The sequence below is a fragment of the Rhododendron vialii genome, chromosome 1a (genome assembly GCF_030253575.1).
Source record: "Rhododendron vialii isolate Sample 1 chromosome 1a, ASM3025357v1".
Classification (NCBI taxonomy): domain Eukaryota; kingdom Viridiplantae; phylum Streptophyta; class Magnoliopsida; order Ericales; family Ericaceae; genus Rhododendron; species Rhododendron vialii.
In genome coordinates, this window is record NC_080557.1 from 38235304 (window position 1) to 38254206 (window position 18903).

The following is an 18903-nucleotide window of genomic DNA, read 5'->3' on the forward strand; positions in this document are numbered from 1 at the left end:
AATCTGCAATATCTCCAATTTTTGAAACCCTAATTTTTGGGGGTTTGAAGATGGAGAATCTAGGGCAAATCGGAAAGTTCAGAGAGAGAGAGAGAAGAGGAGGAGAGACCTTGGCGGTGGAGTGCGTCCCGATTTGAATCTAGGACAAATCCGTAGGTTTTTGCGATTCTCGCGAGGTGTTGGGGTGGTCGCCGGAGTTGGAGCCACTAACATGGTGGTCGGAGGTGGTGATGAGGGTCGTCGGTGAAGGTGGTGGTGATGGGGATCCTCGGCGTAGGTAGGTGGTGGACGTGGTGGTCGCGTTCTGATTCTCTCTCCCGCTTTCTCTTGGAACCAGAAGAACAAGCATTGGGCTCTTTTTTGTTTTCTACTCTTTTTTTTTTTATAAAAGCGGTGGAGCCCACCGTGTGGTGTCACCGCATAAAACACGGTGGACGTAGCATTATTGTTACCTCAAATGGTGTTGTCAATGCCCTCTCCTGGGAACATTGAGGCTGGTTTTTGATTAAAAAAAAAGGGAGTAAGATTGACTCTTTTTTTTCAAAATTTTTCACATTTATTGGTTTTGCATTCAATTTTTGTGAATTATTAATTCGTGTCAACAAGAGGAATAGGAAAAGTAAAAAAAAAAGGGGAGTAAGATTGACTCTTTTTTTTCAAAAATTTTCACATTTATTGGTTTTGCATTCAATTTTTGTGAATTATTAATTCGTGTCAACAAGAGGAATAGGAAAAGTAAAACGAAAATAAGTGTGTGTGCGTGTGTGTATATATATATCTTATTTATTTATTTATTTATTTTGTCTTTAAAATCAATAATTTATAAAAATTTAGCGCACAATTTAAAAAATAAATGCAAAAATAGTTTGAATAAAGACAAACAAAAAGGTCAAGTTTACTTATTTATATAAGGGAAACTTATAGAAATGGTCCTCCTAATTTCACCCGAGTCTCATTTCATCCTTCAAGTATGAATTGCAACTCTTTTGACCTTTAAGTTTGATTTTCGTATAAAGTTGGTTCAATTGATAACGTCTGTCAGCCAAACTGAACAGAAAAAATCAAATTGAAGGCAGACATCATCAATTGAACCAACTTGGTACCCAACATCCAAACTATCATCAATCTAACTTTTTCTGTCCATTTAGGCTAATAGAAGTCATCAATTAGACCAATTTGGTACGAAAACCAAATTTGAAATTTAAAAAAGTTGTAATTGATATTTGAAGAACGAGAATAAGACTCGGATGAAATAAATAGGATCATTAATACTCATTTGGCTTCAAATTTGACCATCGAGGTTGGAGAAGTACTTGATAACATAACTTTTTATTAGAACCTTCACGCATTAGAGATGCTTTTAGACCCCTTATTTTTGTTGTTCATTTTTCTTTTGTAATTTTGGAGGTTTTTTCTTCTTCTTTTTCCTTTTTGAGCCTCCCAATTTATACACAAAGCCAAGGTGTTCAAGTCTATGGAACTCTTGAAGAAGTGCTGCTTAAATGGATGTATCAGAATTCCGGACTGATTGGTATAGATAATGAGGATGATTTCTGAGGACCCAAATCTTGTTGACGACAAGTGCTTGGTCTCCGAGATGAGGTGGGATAGTACAATGATTTGTGAGTATGAGAAGAGCATCATTGCTGACGTAGATAATATTGAAGGCAAAGAACTAAAAGACAAGAATCAAAAAATGCTCTCCCATGAAATTACAGGAAAAATCATTTGGTAGCGTCTTTAGAGATAGCAAGGCACTTGCGTAAAATGTGCTTTATCCAAGCTAATAACATGAGTACCGGGACAGAATTATTTGTATGTGACCCATAGTGGACTCTACACAATAATACGTGCGTAGAAAGATTTGGTCCAAAAAATGAAGTAAGGCCCGAAATAGGCCCAAAAGATTCGAAACTGGACCGGTCCACAGACAAAACAACCGACCCGTTGCGGACAAGTCTAGGGCGGAGATTACTAATCGCCCCCCTCCGTGTCAGGCCCCCCTCCTGACACGGCTCCCCTTTTCCCCTTTTACCCCTACCCCTCTCTCTCTCTCTCACTGCACCCCCTCTCTCTCTTTCTCTCTTTTTTTGTAAAATTTTAAATACTAATAATTTTTTTTCACGTATTTTTTTAATAAATTATATATTTTTGAAATCTACTCAACGAAACCTATCAAACGAGCCTAATATTGATAGTGTAATAATGTAAAACGAAAAAATTATATTTTTGTGATAGTTTAATATTAAGGGGGCGTTCGGCTAATTAAGCCATTTGGCTTATTTTTTTGTATTTATTCAAATTTTTTTTGCATTTGTTAGTTTATAGTCAATTTTTTGAGAATTATTGCTTCGTCATGATGAGAGGAATCTAAAAAGTAAAAAATTACGATCCAAACCTAATTTTTTTGAATAAAGATAAAAATAAGCCAATAAGCCAATTTTTTAGTCTTTATTTAAAAAAAATGAATTTTGATTGTAGTTTTTTACTTTTTAGATTCCTCTTGTTATGAAAAAACAATAATCCCCAAAAAATTGACCAAAAACTAACAAATGCGAAAAAAATTTGAATAAAGACATTAAAATAAAATAAAAAATTTGCTTCTAACCATCGGCACCAGAGGATCATTGGATGGATTTTATAACGTTGGGACTTGTCCACATCAAGGTACAACGTTGTACTACATACATTCAATATGACTGGCTTCGAGTTGTCTCACTCACTTGCCGTTGAGCTCCCATCCAGTTCCATTCGCAGCGCGCAAACATATAGCTATTGGCCATGTTAATGGAAATCACTTCGTGCAAGTTTTCCTATATCCTTATTATCCTCCTGTACCACCCATTTTCATATGATGGAGACGAAATGCATCAAATGAAGCACACGGATGGACTCATCCTTATCAAGCACGCCTCCAATTGTGGTATGAAGTAATGCGGATAGAACTGTCGGGACGGAAAAAAACAAAGGACAAAAAATAAAAATAAAAAAATATTATACTGGGCCCAAAAAATCATTTAATTTAAACACATTATTTCATATTCAATATTAGACTTGTTTGATAAGTTTCGTTGAATAGATTTTAAATATATAAAATGTATTTAAAAAAATACATGATTTCAACATCTTCGAACAGTTTATATATTAAAAAGTATGGTTAAAAAATTAAGTGTTTCAAATTTCAATCTATTTGAACTGGTGGAAAGATTTTATTTTTCTGATCATTTTATCCTAAATAGTCATAATTAAATTTTGACTCTAGAACTCTCGTTGATTAACCCTAAGAGATATTTAATTCTACGACTTTCTTAGAATTAATCAACGAGAGTCAAAATTTAATTATAACCATCTAATATAAAATGATCAGAAAACTAAAATTTTTTCACCGGTTCAAACGGATTGAAATTTACAATACTTAATTTTTCAACTTTTTTAGACAGTTTAAACTATCATAAAAATATTTTTTTTCCGTTTTACATTATTTCACCATCAATATTAGGCTCGTTTGATAGGTTTCGTTGAGTATATTTCAAAAATATAAAATTTATTAAAAAAATAAGTGAAAAAAAAGTTATTAATATTTACAATTTTATAAAAAATAAAATAAGTGAGATAGAGAAATAGGTGAGAGAGAGAGTGCAAGTGGATGGGGTAAAATGGGGAATTCCCCACGCCCGGTGTCAGACCCCCCCTGACACGGGGGGGTGATTAACAGCACTCGTCTAGGGCACAGCTTCCACCCTAATCTCTCTCTCTCTCATCAATCTCTTGTTTTCTCTCTCCAAAATTTTCTGCGGCGACAGTTGCTTCACGGAATACAATGGTAGCTTCAAATCGGAAAAACAACACCCCTAAGGTAGCTTCTCTCTCTAGTTTTGTGTGTGTGTGTGTGTGTTAGATCTCCCTTTATCTGATTGCTGCGGTTTTGAAATTGTGCGGTGTTCATATCTCTCTCTCTCTCTCTCTCTCTCTCTCTCTCTCTCTCTCTAGGGTTTCGCGGGAGAAGAACTGAAGGAATCTCTGATACTCGGATTTGTTGGTTTCCCTGTGACACGCTCACGATCGAAAGATGGCGGAGAGATGCAAGAACCCTACCACCGGCGGCCAGACATCAGACCAGCTGCAGGAATACTCTCCCGAGGATACGAAGGTAGCTTCATCTCACAAAAAGAAGAACGCAAAGGTAGCTTCATCTCACAAAAAGAAGAAAGTGAAGGTAGCTTCATATCAGAAAAAGAAGAACGCAAAGGTCTCTCTCTCTCTCTCTCTCTCTCTCTCTCTCTCTCTCTCTCTCTCTCTCTCTCTCTCGTTTTTTTAGTCCTTTCTCAGATCTGATTGTTGCGGTTTTGAAATTGTGCGGTATTCCTCTCTCTCTAGGGTGTCCCGAAAAAATCTAACAAGGCGGTGGCCAAGGACCCTACCCCCGTCGGCTTGACATCAGAAGTGCTGCAGAAATACTCTCACGAGGATTTCGATTACAAAGTATGTATTGTATATAAATACTTTTTTTCCTTCTTCATACGTACTTCTTGGCTCTCGTTGTATCATTCATCATCATCATCATCATCATCATCACGCTGCAGTGTTGATGTATGTTTGGTTTTTTAGTTCTGATGCTGATGATGTGATGGATACAGGAGTTTCATGGTCCGGTCTTTGACATGCCACCATTACTTAAGATTTTAACATCGCGAACCCGACCAATAATACCAAAGTATATCTTGCGTGGGAATCTCGATGTGGTCGCTGCTATGGAATATCACTACCGTCGATGCGTATGTGGTTGATTGTTCTTTTTTTTTTCCGAGTATGTGTGTTTTTGTGTGTGTGTCTTGTTCTTGGTTTTTGGTAATTACCTTGTGGATGTTGTACTGTTGTAGAAGGAAAACTACTGCGGTTATAAGTTTCCCCTCCAGATGAGCTCGCAGGTGGTTGGTGGTGGTCATTTGGATTTCATTACCTTTGAGTTACTTAAACCTGGTGGGGATGATTATGTGAAGTTCCAAGCTATCCTGTATACTACTGCTGCTGCTGGAGAGGCGGCGGTACCCAAGGTCCTGATGTGCAGACCTGAACTCGGCTTTGCTGCTAAGCGTACCCTTTTTTTCATGGTACGCGCGCTTTGTTTCACTCGATTGTGTATTGCCTGGATTGTGTATGGTCCTTATGAGCTGTCCTAACCTTCTATGCTTGCCGCATTGTGCTTGTTGTGAATACCTAATATTGCTTTCTAAGATAGGTGAGTTGTCCTTCCACATTGTTAGATCTTATGTAGTATGGATTTATTGCTTCATGGTGGAGTTGGGAATGTTGAGCTTCAGAAGTTCTGAACTGGTAGAGTAGGGAAAAAGTTCCAGCAAAGAGAGACCAGGGGAGAAAACAATCGGAAAATAAAGCTAATTCTAGAAACTTTAAAGAATAATCCTTTTTCTGTTCATAACTATGTCAGTGTGTTGTGTATAGGATAATAGGACTATATTTAGTTTACATATACTGATATACGTACGGAGAGAGAGGGAGAGAGAGAGAGAGAGAGAGAGAGAGAGAGAGAGAGAGCACTAAGAGGAGAGAATTGATACGATGAGAGCTCGACTTAGGCAAGCAGCAGGAGACGTTCAAGTCACAGTGGTGAGTTCTCTCAAATCAGCTGAGACTGAGAGAGATCGAATACCATGGGAGGAGACGTAGACCCTTTTATTTTGTTTGAGATCTGACGGCTGGGGTAATAGTTATGATCAATTTTGAAAGAAGCGCGCCTTTTCGCCTTTTTGCGCCTAGTCTGCACCTTTTTCATGTTGCCTCACCTGGGGTCGTGCAAGTGCGCCTCGTCTCGCCTCGCCTGAGCTTAGAGCCTTTGACAACTATATTACAGGGGAGAAGAAGAGTCCAAAGAGTTGGGGAGTACGATAAGTAGTGAAATACAAAACAGATGTAATAACAAGCATCAATAGGTTGAGATGCGAAGATGAGCAGCAACAGTAGTAGAGGGGCAAGGCAATACACGAAACGGAGGGAAGGGAATAATCAAGAGCAGGATCTGGGGATCACCATGATCAGTGTTCTAAATGGCGTTCGGTGCTAGTCGAGCGGCGACATGCCAGTGCTGCTGAGCGATTCGGCGTTTTTTTCCAAAATATATTTTTAAAAATATTTTTAAGGCAATCAAGCCCCGCCAAGACGGCCGCCTAGCTCCGCCAAATCTCCCTTATCCGCCTAGAGCTGCCAAGTTGGCCGCCAAGCTCCGCCAAATCTCCATAACCGCTGAATGAGCCGTGGAGGGTGAAATCATGGCGACGAGTGCCTAGGCTAAGTGGGGCGGCCGCCATTTAGAACACTGACCATGATGCAAACAAAAATAGCAAAGGAAATCAAAGATTCAAAGAAAGGAGTAAAATCCCATTCAAGGGGATTAACCCCAAAGGGTAGAGTGAGAAAATATGTCTCAATCAACATATATTTTATATTCTTAATAATCAAAAAGCTCCCAAATGAGAGACTCACTCACCTATTTATAATAGACTCAAGACTACTAACACTAAGGACACTAAAATGACATAAGTACCTTCAAAGCTAGTGCATCACACCACTCCATAGTTAGGCTTATACAAAGACTTAAGCTTTGTTTACATGGACATCAGATAAGCATAAAATATAGTTCAGCTTGTTAAAGCAAAAATAAACCAAACTACATATCCAAGACTGTCCATGTGTTTTTGTAATTAGATAGTGTTCTAATGTGGTTTTAGCTTAGAAGTTGGCTTCTCTGCAGCAGCACAACTGAATGGTAACCATTTTTTGGACCTCGTGGGCCTGTCCCCCTACGGCCTATTTTACTTATTGGGTCTGTTCATATTTAGGCATATTTGTCTAGATTTCTCTGGAATAATTAGACTGATTCAATAATCTAGGGGTGTTTTATAAAAAAACGAGTAAACCAGTTTGGAGGTTTTTAGAAGGGATGGCTAAGTTCCGGTTTCATGAAGTTAAGAACTGTTTGAAGACCGGTTCAGGGATTTCATGATCCACTACCTTCTGCTTTCAAATTGCTTCCTAATAGTAATAGTTAAAGCATACATTTCATGTGTCAAGGTGTTATTAGTTATTTTGATTCAAATACTAAATCTTTGTAGAGATGCACATTTTGTTCCAAATTGTTTGTCCACTGTTGGAGAATATTATAATTTTTTACGTTTTCTTGCATTGAGTTTTCAGAATGGACAATCATTTTGGGACAGCAAAGAAATTAAAAATTGGACAAACAATTTGCGTTGGAGGTTGTATTTGGTAACTGAATTCAGATAATTGGTTTTATGAAGTACCGGTTACATACACGATTAATGAAGTCAGGCATTATTGAGTCATTGACAATAAGAGTAAACTGTTCTGCTTCGTGGATGTTCTATGTGAGTGCCAAAATGTATATGTAATGTTTTTAGGCATTTTGCATATGGTGGGCCCCAGAGAGACCCAGGGGACGACCCATCCCATCAAGTGTACCTGAAGGAATCCAAACACTTTCCGTTTGTGAAGTGGAATGCTTCCCTTTATCAATTGCACTGTGTGATAGGAATTGATTCGTAGACTGGACTGAATGCAATTATATGCAGAGGAATTGGAGGGTATATGTTACATTAAACCGAAGTTTTTAAGGGCTTTATTAACCTTCCAGCTATTGTGCTATTTGCAGAGTATCAATGACGTGCAGAGTATCAATGACCTGTGGCTGTGACAACAATACCAGTATGATGTGGAAGGTCCCTTTGAATGGTATTTGTGTGGAGTGGATCACAGTTTCTTTACGTATGGATTTCGAACGCTTATTGGGGTAGTATGTTTACTATGGAGTGCAGGGTTTGTTGTAAATGGCATCTTTGTGGAGTTGATTGTAGCTATGTCTGCTTCTGGATGTTAAAAAACTATAAAAGACCAACTTAGCTTACAATGTGGTTCATATGTGAATGGTAGTTGTGTGGAATGGATCAGAACTTCGTTACTTTTGAACACTTATTAGCAGTAGTATGCTTACTATTAGGCTTAATGTGCAGTGCATGGTTCATTGTAAATGGTATCTTTGTGGAGTGGATTGAAGCTCTCTGCTTTTGGATGCTAACAAACTATAAGAAAAAAAAAAAAAAGGACCAACTTAGCATCATCCATACATGTATTCTAAAGCATCATCTACGTATATAGTGTCATCCTATTATTTTCTCGATCTAAAGCCGCAAGTTGCTTTATCAATTTGTACGGCTTCCTCTTCTCTTTTTTTTTTTTTCCTTCTAATTCTCCGAATCTCTTTAGTTCCTACGTAGATTAAATTACGTATTGTATCAGTTCATGCAATTGTGTCAATTTAACCCAAAGAGTCAATGACCTTGAAAGTTGAAATATACTAGTGTTGTGCCTTCGTGCAGGGCAAATTATACATCAGTTAGAAATTTCATTTTTTTCTTGTAGGACCCAATGGAGCTCATGTAAATGTGGTTATGGACCATCGGGTGGATCAAAGAAGATTCGAAGGTACCAATCCCATGGAGGAAAAACAAATCATTAGGAAGATCAAAACCAAGACAAGCAAGCCACCAGAGTGGGTGGGAAGAGATTAAGCCGAAAGGAGGATTCGGAGCTGGGATTAGAGAAACAGGATTGGAGGAAAAGGTGGGCTTGCATGAGGGAAATTAGAAGCTCGCCAACCCTATTCTAGAGAGAGAAAGGGTCGTTAATCCTACTTTGCGACTAAGGGTGGAGAATCTAGATTGTGTCAGTCAAATTTCTATGTCCATTGTCATGAGTTACGGGATCTACTCTACTCGTAGTAGAATCCATTTCACGAATGATGAGCAATCCAAAAGTAGAAAATTAATTCACAAGATTATTTTTTTGACAATAGTGTGTTGGAACCAGCTTACACGATCCTTGAGTAAGTTTTCTAGCTTACATGAGCCACGAGTAAGTTTTCTAGCTTACATGAGCCTCGAGTAAGTTTTTCAAGATATTTCCAGTCCAAATTTCCCAAAAAAGCCTCGAGTAAGTTTTTCAAGATATTTCCAGTCCAAATTTCCCAAAAAAGCCACTTGATTTTTTGGATTTTCTGTCTTCATTTAATTTTTTGTGCGTGTTAGTTTTACGTCAAATTTGTGTAAATTATTGATTTGTTTCGGAAAAAAAATTGAGAAAATAAAAAATTATGACTGAAATGACTTATATTGTATTTCAGCAATAATTTTTTACTTTCCGATTCCGCTTATCAAGACGAATCAATAATCCAAAAAGATTCGATGCAAAACTAACAAATGCGAACCGAATTAACAAACATTCAGTGGCTGAAAGAGTGTTTTTATTAGTGGTAGTAATCGAACATGCAAATTGGGGTAACCCTTTACTTATTATTAAAGTTTCACTTGACCAAACCATTGGACCAAACGACATTAGAACACATTAATCTACTTGCAACAAGAATATACAAAGCCCAACAAACACGACACTTAATTCAGAGAGAGAGAGAGAGAGAGTCCCATACAAAGAGGAAAAGTGAGACAGTTGGCATACTATCAAGTGCAGTCGCGGATGATTACAAACATTAGCCACAAAAAACAAATGCAATGCAGCAAACTGCACAAAAAACTCCAGACTTTCTAAGTCACCTGAAAGCATCATCTGCAATTTCATCTTCTACCATAACTAAAGAGAAACAAAAATGAAAAACAGTAGATCAATATGGAAAAAACCCAGACTTGGAAAACAAGAGTGGCATAAGTCAGCAGAACTAGAGGATAGGCGGTCGCGGGGTCTCCCATATATCAAACACCTTCACCTCCGCGCGCAGAGCGAAAAGCCTGTCCCCACCCAATGAAATATCTGGCAGCTCCATCAGGCCGCCAGACATTAGTTCCAGTCAGGACCACAAAACACAGTTGTTATCCATCCAAAACATGAAGCCATTAGTCAGTCCCCAATGCGATCATCCCTCTCTTTCTCGTCTTCACCTCCAAGAAAAAAGAGAACAAGAAGATATTAAGGGAAAAATGGATTCTCTAGAAGTCACCGTAATATCCTACTCTGCATACCAGGACAACAGTGGTTTATATGAGAACAAGCAAAGCCTTTGGTGGTAGTGGTGGTGGTGATGGGTGGGGGGCGCAGGCACTTCTAAACACTTAAAATTAATAGTGTCCGACACTTCATACTTGGAAAAGGCTATCGGATCCACCTCTAACATGTTTAGTTGGACATTCACCCTAGCAAACACATTTTAGATTTTATATCCATGAACTATGCTTAGAACTCAATATAATGCATGCAATGGCCTGACAGACCTCATAAACACGTTTAGCCTAGATAGAAGATGAAATTTTATAAGAAACCTAAATTTGAACTTGTTCCCACTAAATCCTGACATTTGGACATTAACTTGTATCCGAGTCCATGTAACATATCTTGTTTGGCCAATTTGACTGGGAAATATCACTAGACTTCTCTACCTCCACAACTGCAAAATAAATGAGAAGGAACCTTATTTTCTACTCCCGGTATAGTAGTATGCTTCTTTTCTACTTCCCATATAGTACCAAGTTTACAACTAACCAAATATGAATTTTCCGAAGACAATTATGAAATCCAGAAAGTTAATTATGGGAGAGGTGAGGCCTTTCAGGGAGGTAACCACACTTCGTTTGAAAACTAGATCAAAAGGAGCACCCTGAACCATACACAAATAATAATAATAATAATAATAATAATAATAATAATAATAATCTCAATCCTAGATATAGGTGTGCTTATCATCATTCTTAACAAGAACTACTTCAGATACTTGAAGTGATTGATTACACAGATCAGGGCTCATGGCATAGCATAACCACGTTTCGAGACAATCATAACAAACTTAGATAAAAATAATGCTTCTACAACATATACACATGCAAAAAGATTTTATACCTTCATCTCCTTGGACATTATCTCCTTCCACATCAATGGTGCTCTGGCAAATATATGCACCACCCCACCGCATCTCCGCGACCAACCAATCGTTGTTCACATCTGCCATATTACACATTGGACAACCAAAATACTAGAAGTACTAAAACGTAAGAGGCTTAAAAAGTCTTTGACATAATAGTGGCGCTCACCATGTGGGTCCTGACAAACATCTTCAATAGGATCTACTTTAATTTTTCCAAGTTTTTGATGCACCCATCTAATAAGCGACTGTTCAAAAGTTCCCTATACATAATGCATAATGGGACAACAAACATGATGTTAGTAAAAGAAGTTGCAAACTATTTCTTTCATAAAGAATCAACCATACACATAAACAAACCTTTGTCGCAAGGCAACAAACTTTAGCTTCCTTGGGTGCACAATATATGACCTCCAAGTCAATATGTTCGTTCCTACAAAGAACATGCAACAGATTATTTGGAGACAATATCGCAAAAGGAATCTAAACAGGAAAAGAAAAAAAAAGTACCCACCAATTGCTATCATAAAAGATGAGAGTATCAACAGGAAGAGATATGCCCAGACATCCAGCCCTGGTGGATAGTAACCGGATTTTGGCATCATTCTCCGTTGAACCGAAGAATTTGCATTCTTCTAAAGAAGACGTCTCATCAATACGAACAGATTGATATCCCCTAAATTTGAGATAATCTTCTAGGATGTCCAACATCCTAGTCATCTGGTTTACATATAAAAATAACATATATTGTGTGAATAACAGAAATGCATTAAAAGAAAAGTCCTAAAACAAACGGGGCAAAAAAGAACCTGTGACACTATTACAATTCTTCCCGATGCAATAAGTTCGGGGAGCAACTGATCAAGAACCACCATTTTGCCTGAAAATGAAATCAAGGGAGTTAGGCCTTTGATTGGTGATGATGTGGTTAAAGCTATAAAGTTTAAAGCATAACAACAGAGCTAAACTAAAGTACCCTTCTTCTTAGTGAAACCTCACTCATTAACCCAATGCTAGGGAAACGTACACTTACTAATCAAGGAAAAGACAAGATAAGAGTTTACAAGGAAAACCTGTATTCGAAATCATTTCCTCGCTGAAGCTCATGAAGCCCGTGAAAAGAGATAAGTGATTCGAACACTTTAATAGCTGCACTGCTTGTTTTAGACTTTGTTCGCAATCAAAGTGTTGTTGTGTTGCATCTAATGGCATCTTATATTTTTCACGGAACTTTCTCTTTTGCAATGAAGAAATACCCCCATCTACTACTGGAACTTTCTTGTGGTCATTGACTTCATCATCCGTGTCCTTGCCACCATCACAGTAGAATATACGCAAAACCTAAAGTTACAACAAAGAAATAGAATAGAAAGTGATCAATGAAGGACTTTAGAAGCACATAGAAAGAACAAAAACTAAATTAGAAACTAACTTACAGATTGAAGTTCTTCAAGAATTTCATTTTCATTTTTACCGGCTCTCTCTTTAAGTTTACGCGACAGGTCATCAAAGCATTTCGGGAGAAGAAAATAGATTATAGATCTTAGCTCATTAAGGTCGCCCAACAATAGTTCACAAATAAATGAATCCTGACATGACATAAGTTAACCAAATAAAGAAACCGAAAAAAAAATACGAGGAGCTTGAATACCTCTGGATAATCTGTAATGAGGAGCTTGAATTTAGCCTTCAACTTTTCTAGAACAGGATATGACTCACTAAGTCTTCTTCCAGATGCATCAAATATGATATATTCCCACAAGAATTCAGGAGGAGGATTTGTATTTACGTCCTCGTAAGTAGTCACATAAATTTCGAAAGACCCACGAGGACGCTTCTTGTTTGTAACAAGAAAAAATGATTTAAGGTCTTCCATCCAAATATCTTGATCAGCAGGAGTAACAAGAACCATCACGCGTTTACGCTCCAAGTTACCCCCTTCGCCCTCCAACTTTTTGATATATCTAAGCAAGGAAACTACACATTTGCGATAATCCTGATCATGATCATAATAGGACAATGTTATAATTACCATTTTTTTCCAAATAAAAGGGACACTTAGCCAAAAATTCAAACATATTTTCATTTTTTGAGCTCAAGACACGCTGTTTTGCATGATAAATAAAATACCTTTCACAACTAGTGAAAGAAAGTTCACTAATATTTGAATATTGATAATTTAGCATAAAATCAGCTACAAACCTCACTTCGCCGGCACCCACAAAGTTAGTGAAGTGAAATCTCACTAATATAGGAAAGGTACTGAAAATTCAAGACCAACAACCAACTCCTGGAACTAGTGAAAGCTCACTAAAATGCATAATAGTTCAGACCTTAAAAAGATATAACAAGGTACCAAACTTCACAGGAGGAGTTTCAGTACTTTTTCGATTTAGTGAAACATATTAGATTTTAAAGTAAAACTAATGAAACCTCACTAATGATCATAAAACATATAATAATTGATCAAACTTCACAATTGCTTTGGAACTAGTGAAACCTCACTAACACAACATATTTCAAACTAAAACAGAGAGAGAGAGAGAGAGAGAGAGAGAGAGAGAGTCATGGTAGGTGAGAGTTTAAAGAGAAAGAAAAGGATTGCAGTCTTATTCATGCCCCAAACATGGAAGAATGTCATTTTAACAGATAACCCGTGTGGCTGCACTTCTTTTGGAAATGTTTGTTGGATTTTTGGCTAATTTCTCCAAATAAAAAACACTTACCATCTCGTTTCGAATGAGTCCACTCCTCCCATTTTGGAACAACCTGATTAGCTTCTTTACTCTAGATATCTCTGCCGTATCTGACATATCTAGAATTGCACAAAAAACAACCTGATTAACTTCTTTACTCTAGATATCTCTGCCATATCTAGAATTGCACAAAAAGATGGGCATACTATAGAGGGGAAAGATACATAATCTCTAGGAAGAGCTCAAGTTTGAACCTCTTTAACAAACCTCTTTAATTTTCTTATGTAATAAAATGGTAAAGAGACAAGAGACAGAGACCAACTAAACTTACAATCAGCTTGTTCCACACGCCTTTCTTGGCCTCGGCCTCTTCCACAAACACCATAAATTGCCTCCCTCAATAATAATTCATCCTCGTCCTCTTCCGTCATTGGACCCCTGGATGAAGTAATGGCGTCATGATTACATAGGCTTGCATTTCATATGTTTTATTCAGAAAATGCAACATATTTACATGTTTCGTACTCTATGACCAGACAGTCCTAAACCAGGTTAAAAAAATAATAATAAGGGCAAAGTATTAACTGTTAGGAAAACATCATTATACCTTTTTGCAGCAATGGTACCTTTGGTCAGCAGAAGATATTCCATGCGCTTGTCCTGTAATTCAAGAGTAATTCAAGAGTAGTAATCATTATGCAAAACAGAGCATAAGGGAATCCTCCAAGTTAACACACCATATCAGATTCCATATCAGGAGCAATTTCTTTGGCCAAATCTTCAAATGTCTGTTTTTTCTTTCCTCTCTTTTTGCTTTGTTTTTTGGGCTTTCCACTATTTTCCACAGCCCTCTCTCCCTCTCCTTCTCCCTGAAAGGAAAATATGCAGAAAAACAATTCCAAAATGAAGATGGAGAGATAGCATAGACTGTAAATGAATAGATATTGATAGGAAAGATCACATTATGAATGAGTAATACCTTGCACACGTGCTCTTAATAGTACTTAATGGGCCAATGAAATTTTTCATTCCTCTTTTTGGAGGCAACGTCAAGCAGGGGATCCCTATTTGCAAGCAATGCCAGTTGTTGGCTATTTGCTTGCAATGTCGTGATTGTAAATATGTGCTGTTGTCTTGAATTGATAATTTAAAATACAACTTTATAATTCCAAATAAAAGGACAAATGTAAATAGTCATCAAGACTTTTCTTAAGGCAAATCTCAGAACCCAAACTTAATTTCTAATTGTTAATGTGAGCCACTTTGCTTAAAATACAAGGAAACTAATGATTCGTAGGGTTCCAAATTCAAGTGATACAATATTAATTCAAGTAATGCAATATTAGAGTAAACAAATACTTGGAGCCCTATGCCAACATTTCACGTATAATTCAAAATACAAGACAACAGTGATAAAATACCTTACACATTCCAACTATTGATTGAGGGAAAACTAGAGATATTACATGTGATTAGGACAAGGACATTGTTTACTAATACTTTGCTTTTAGTGTATGTTCACTAGTAAAGTTATTGAAATTAGTGTATATTAATATTAGAGTGTATATTCACTAGTTTATTAGGGTGTACTAGTTTGTTAGAGTGTATATGGTTTGAGCTTTGCAAGTTAGCCAAATTAGTGTATATTCACTAGAAAGTAAGTGAAATTTGTTGAATACCACTAAATTCAATGAATGCATATTCATCATGTCAAAGCTGCCCAATACTCAAAGAACTAAGTTTCCAAAGAGTAATTATTACCTCTATAAAAACCCCAATTGGAATTATGAACCTGGTAAAAAGCGTGGGATCAATTTTCCCGTAACCATCTTCCCCCCATTCTATACCCCAACTGTTTTTTATCTCAAGAGAGTGTACTCCATTCTTTCCATCCACATTCTCATTCTCATAGCCTGTTATAAGCACAGAATGGAGTTCTCCATCATCACCATCATCTCGAACGCTATCCTTACTCGGAGCCTTGTAAACACCCTATGAAAAAAAAGAAAGCAAAAGAAATGAAATGAAAGTCTTTCCATAAATCAAGACCCTAAATCCTTAGTTTATTAATGGAAACAAAAAAATCTCACATCCTCGTGCTCGGTGCTATCCTTATAAGCCACAAACTCCCCACAAATGAGGCCGGCAAGAATAGCAGGGCGAATTTCAGCATCCATTATCTTTATATCCTCTTCTGTTAGTATTTGATCACCACTCAACTTATTAACCTCATAATCACCACTCAACTCAATAACCTTGTAATCCTTTATTCTCAATTTTTGCACCTGAAAGACAAATCACAAAAAGTGAATCCAAAGCTTTCTTTATAAGAAAAATGACTCCACAGAAAAGGACACCAAAATTTTCGATATGTGCAAATAGCTTTTTTTATATAATCATGATATACGACTCATATACCATACGACTCATACCAAATAGGAATTTAATCATGCATGCATACACACATTACATGACCCCTGCTATTACAAATGATTACATTACATGAACCGTGGGTACCAAAAATAAAGACAAAGAAAGAATGAATGCTCGCAAAATTTAAAAGCGTGGATAAGTTATAAATTTTGGAAGGAAAATAAGAATACAATCCTTATATAGAACAACTTATTTTAAACACATACATTGTCATTATCCAAGGAGGCTCCGTTCTCCTTGATATGATCCAAAACTGTCCAAGAGCAACTAGACCTTTGGCCACCACCCTCAGGCTTACCACAGAAGACAGGCATGTGAGCAGCAACTTCTTTGGCCAACTTGTCCATGGAAACTTTTGGTCGATTCGTGTTGGGCTTGTGTATTGCTAGGTTTCCAACGCAAGCATCCGCCACGCTGTAGAAAGAACACAAAGCTACAGAAAGGAAAACGAAACCATGAAATTATGAGTCAATTGGGAAGTCAAAGGTTGCAAATTGGGGTTTTGGCATTACTAAAGCAGTTACTTACGGGTTTTTCCCTGGTTTTGAACATCCCCCAAACATCCTGGATTGTCAATACACCAACTGAAGCTTGGCGGAAATGCACCTGCAAAATTAAAAACTAACATCAAACAAAGTTTTCTGGTTAACTTGGTCAAAATTGGCTAGAAAGAAAACAACATAATAGAACCTCCAATGGGTGCATTAAGAGTACATTTGCTATGTGGGCCCACCTCTACTGTCCAATACATACCAAATTTACCTTATTTTACGTCTCCAAAGGGTGTGCTAGTTCGTTGCTAAGTGAGTGACGTGTTATGTCTATCATCTCATTAAGAAATTCGTGCCTTTTTAAAAACAATTGGCCAACATTTGTAAAAGCTTAGGGATGTAGTAAAATATGGGCTCATGTTAGTAACTTTTTTGAACAAGATAGCACACTCTAAAGCTAGCCATTAGAGTAATTGTCATGAGCATCCTTAATTGTTAGATCATTTTTATGGCACCAACCCTGGGACATCCAGCATACATACAATACAATCCAAGCAAAAAAACGGAACTTATTACCCAAACAAAGATAAGAAACAAGCACACTTGGTTTGTGACCATCCATTTTTTGGGGCTTTTTCTGGGTAAGTTAAATTTATTTCACCAACAAAACAACCCCTACATCAAGTCTTCATGGGAACAACCATTACATCAACCACACGAGAGCTTGTTCCAAGCAGGCTCAACACTCCTCCATTGGCTTAGACCATAGAGAGGACATAGAGAGGACAGATTGAGCATCCTAGCATCCCTTGAATGTTCCTGAAAATCCTCGCATTCTTTTCGAGCCACACATGGTACAAAGAGTTAGCCAGGACCAACTTATACAGAGTATGTTGTAACCCATGCCCCTTTACATGTTGATTTCGCCCCTCTAGAAAAACCATAGTTCCTAAACAAAGTCCCTAAGATGAAAGAGGACAAGATCTAGTCCATAAAACTAGCAGACTGCACATAACACAACACAAAAGTGGATTGAAAACTGGTTTTCAAAGTAATATAACCAACATAGAACATAACAATCCATGTGAAAACTGAACATCATTAGTTAGTGAGGAGGTTGGTTTCAGTTAGTTAGTTAGGGAATATAAATGCCTTCTAGGGCATTCTTGTGTACTCAAGAAAAGGAAATAATAGAGAGAAAGATTCAATTTGAGTTTATCTCGTTAGATTCTTATTAGATTTGTGAAACTGTTTCGCCAGTTTGCACTAGGTTTGAAATAGAACAAACTCCATAGAAGAATATGCATAGAACACAACAATCCCCTAAAATAAAATAAAAAACAGAAGAAAACAACCCTCATTCTTATTCTTCTTATTCTTAGTGACAGAAAAACGTACCTGAGGAAGAGGACTCCATATCTTGCAAAAGTTTGAGAAATCTCTAGCAAAAACCTTAAAACGCATAAAAAAGAAAAGTTTGAGAAATCTCTACCAAAAACGCAATACAAAAGAAAAGTTTGAGAAATCTCTAACAAAAACCTTAAAACAAGCAACCAGAGTTCTCTAAAACCAGAACAAAAACCTTAAAACCAGCAACCAGAGCTCTCTAGGGTATTTCTGTCTCTCTGGTATATGAATATGAAACGGGGAGAGAGAGAGAGAGAGAGAGCAGAATTTTCCCCAAATATAGGAATAATAGCTGTTGCTCGTCCTTTCTCCCTTGCCCGAAGTGCCATGTTGATCGTCCACAAGTGCCACCTAGGAGGGGTATCAGGGACTCTGAAAAGCAATTCTGCAGCAGGAGAGACAGTTTGCGTCTCACACTACCCATCCCGTACGAATGTCTCACTTGCGCGCCTCCCTTGCAGTCAACTTTTACATATGTTTGGAAGGGCATCCGAGCGCGCAAAATGGGAATGGTTGAGGTGGGGTAATAGGGTGGTTTTGGCTCCGTATATGAGAGGGGGAGAGGGAGAGGGAGAGGGAGAGTGGTGGTGAGGGTTTGTTCCTTTCTTTTCTCTTTCCCCTGTTTTTTCATCTTCTGTCTCTCTCCCGCCCTAAACCCCAGCACTCTGTCTCCTTCCCCTCAAGAGATTTTTGTGAGTATTGGGCGGTGTCCGTTCGACACATTCGGACTGTCCATTTTGATTTTGTACAGCTCAGATTTAAAGAGAGCGATGGTGTGAGAAGAGAGGAAAGATTTGTCCAATACACTTTTGGACGGCCAGAATGGCCGAGGGAGCGAGCACCCGTCAACTTGGTCACGTGGTTCCGACCCGGTACCCAAAAATTTCTCCCTCCCACTCTTTTATGAAAAGAAAGAGAT

At 37.7% G+C, this 18903-nt stretch overlaps 1 protein-coding gene across 3 annotated transcripts; it reads left to right on the forward strand.

Annotated features, from left to right (window-relative positions):
- The first annotated feature begins 3720 nt into the window (after nt 1–3720).
- Nucleotides 3721–7975, forward strand: LOC131305398 (uncharacterized). Of its 3 annotated transcripts, XM_058332416.1 has the most exons (6): nt 3731–3856; nt 3991–4249; nt 4378–4482; nt 4638–4775; nt 4881–5111; nt 7688–7975. In XM_058332416.1, the coding sequence occupies exons 2-6, from the start codon at nt 4070–4072 to the stop codon at nt 7727–7729; spliced, it is 696 nt and encodes a 231-aa protein (XP_058188399.1). In that variant the 5' UTR covers nt 3731–3856; nt 3991–4069; the 3' UTR covers nt 7730–7975. The 3 variants fall into 3 exon arrangements, with proteins under 3 accessions (XP_058188390.1, XP_058188408.1, XP_058188399.1); XM_058332407.1 differs by lacking the exon at nt 7688–7975 and having other exon boundaries at nt 3721–3856; nt 4881–5527; XM_058332425.1 differs by lacking the exon at nt 7688–7975 and having other exon boundaries at nt 3721–3856; nt 3991–4216; nt 4881–5527.
- The last annotated feature ends 10928 nt before the right edge of the window (nt 7976–18903 follow it).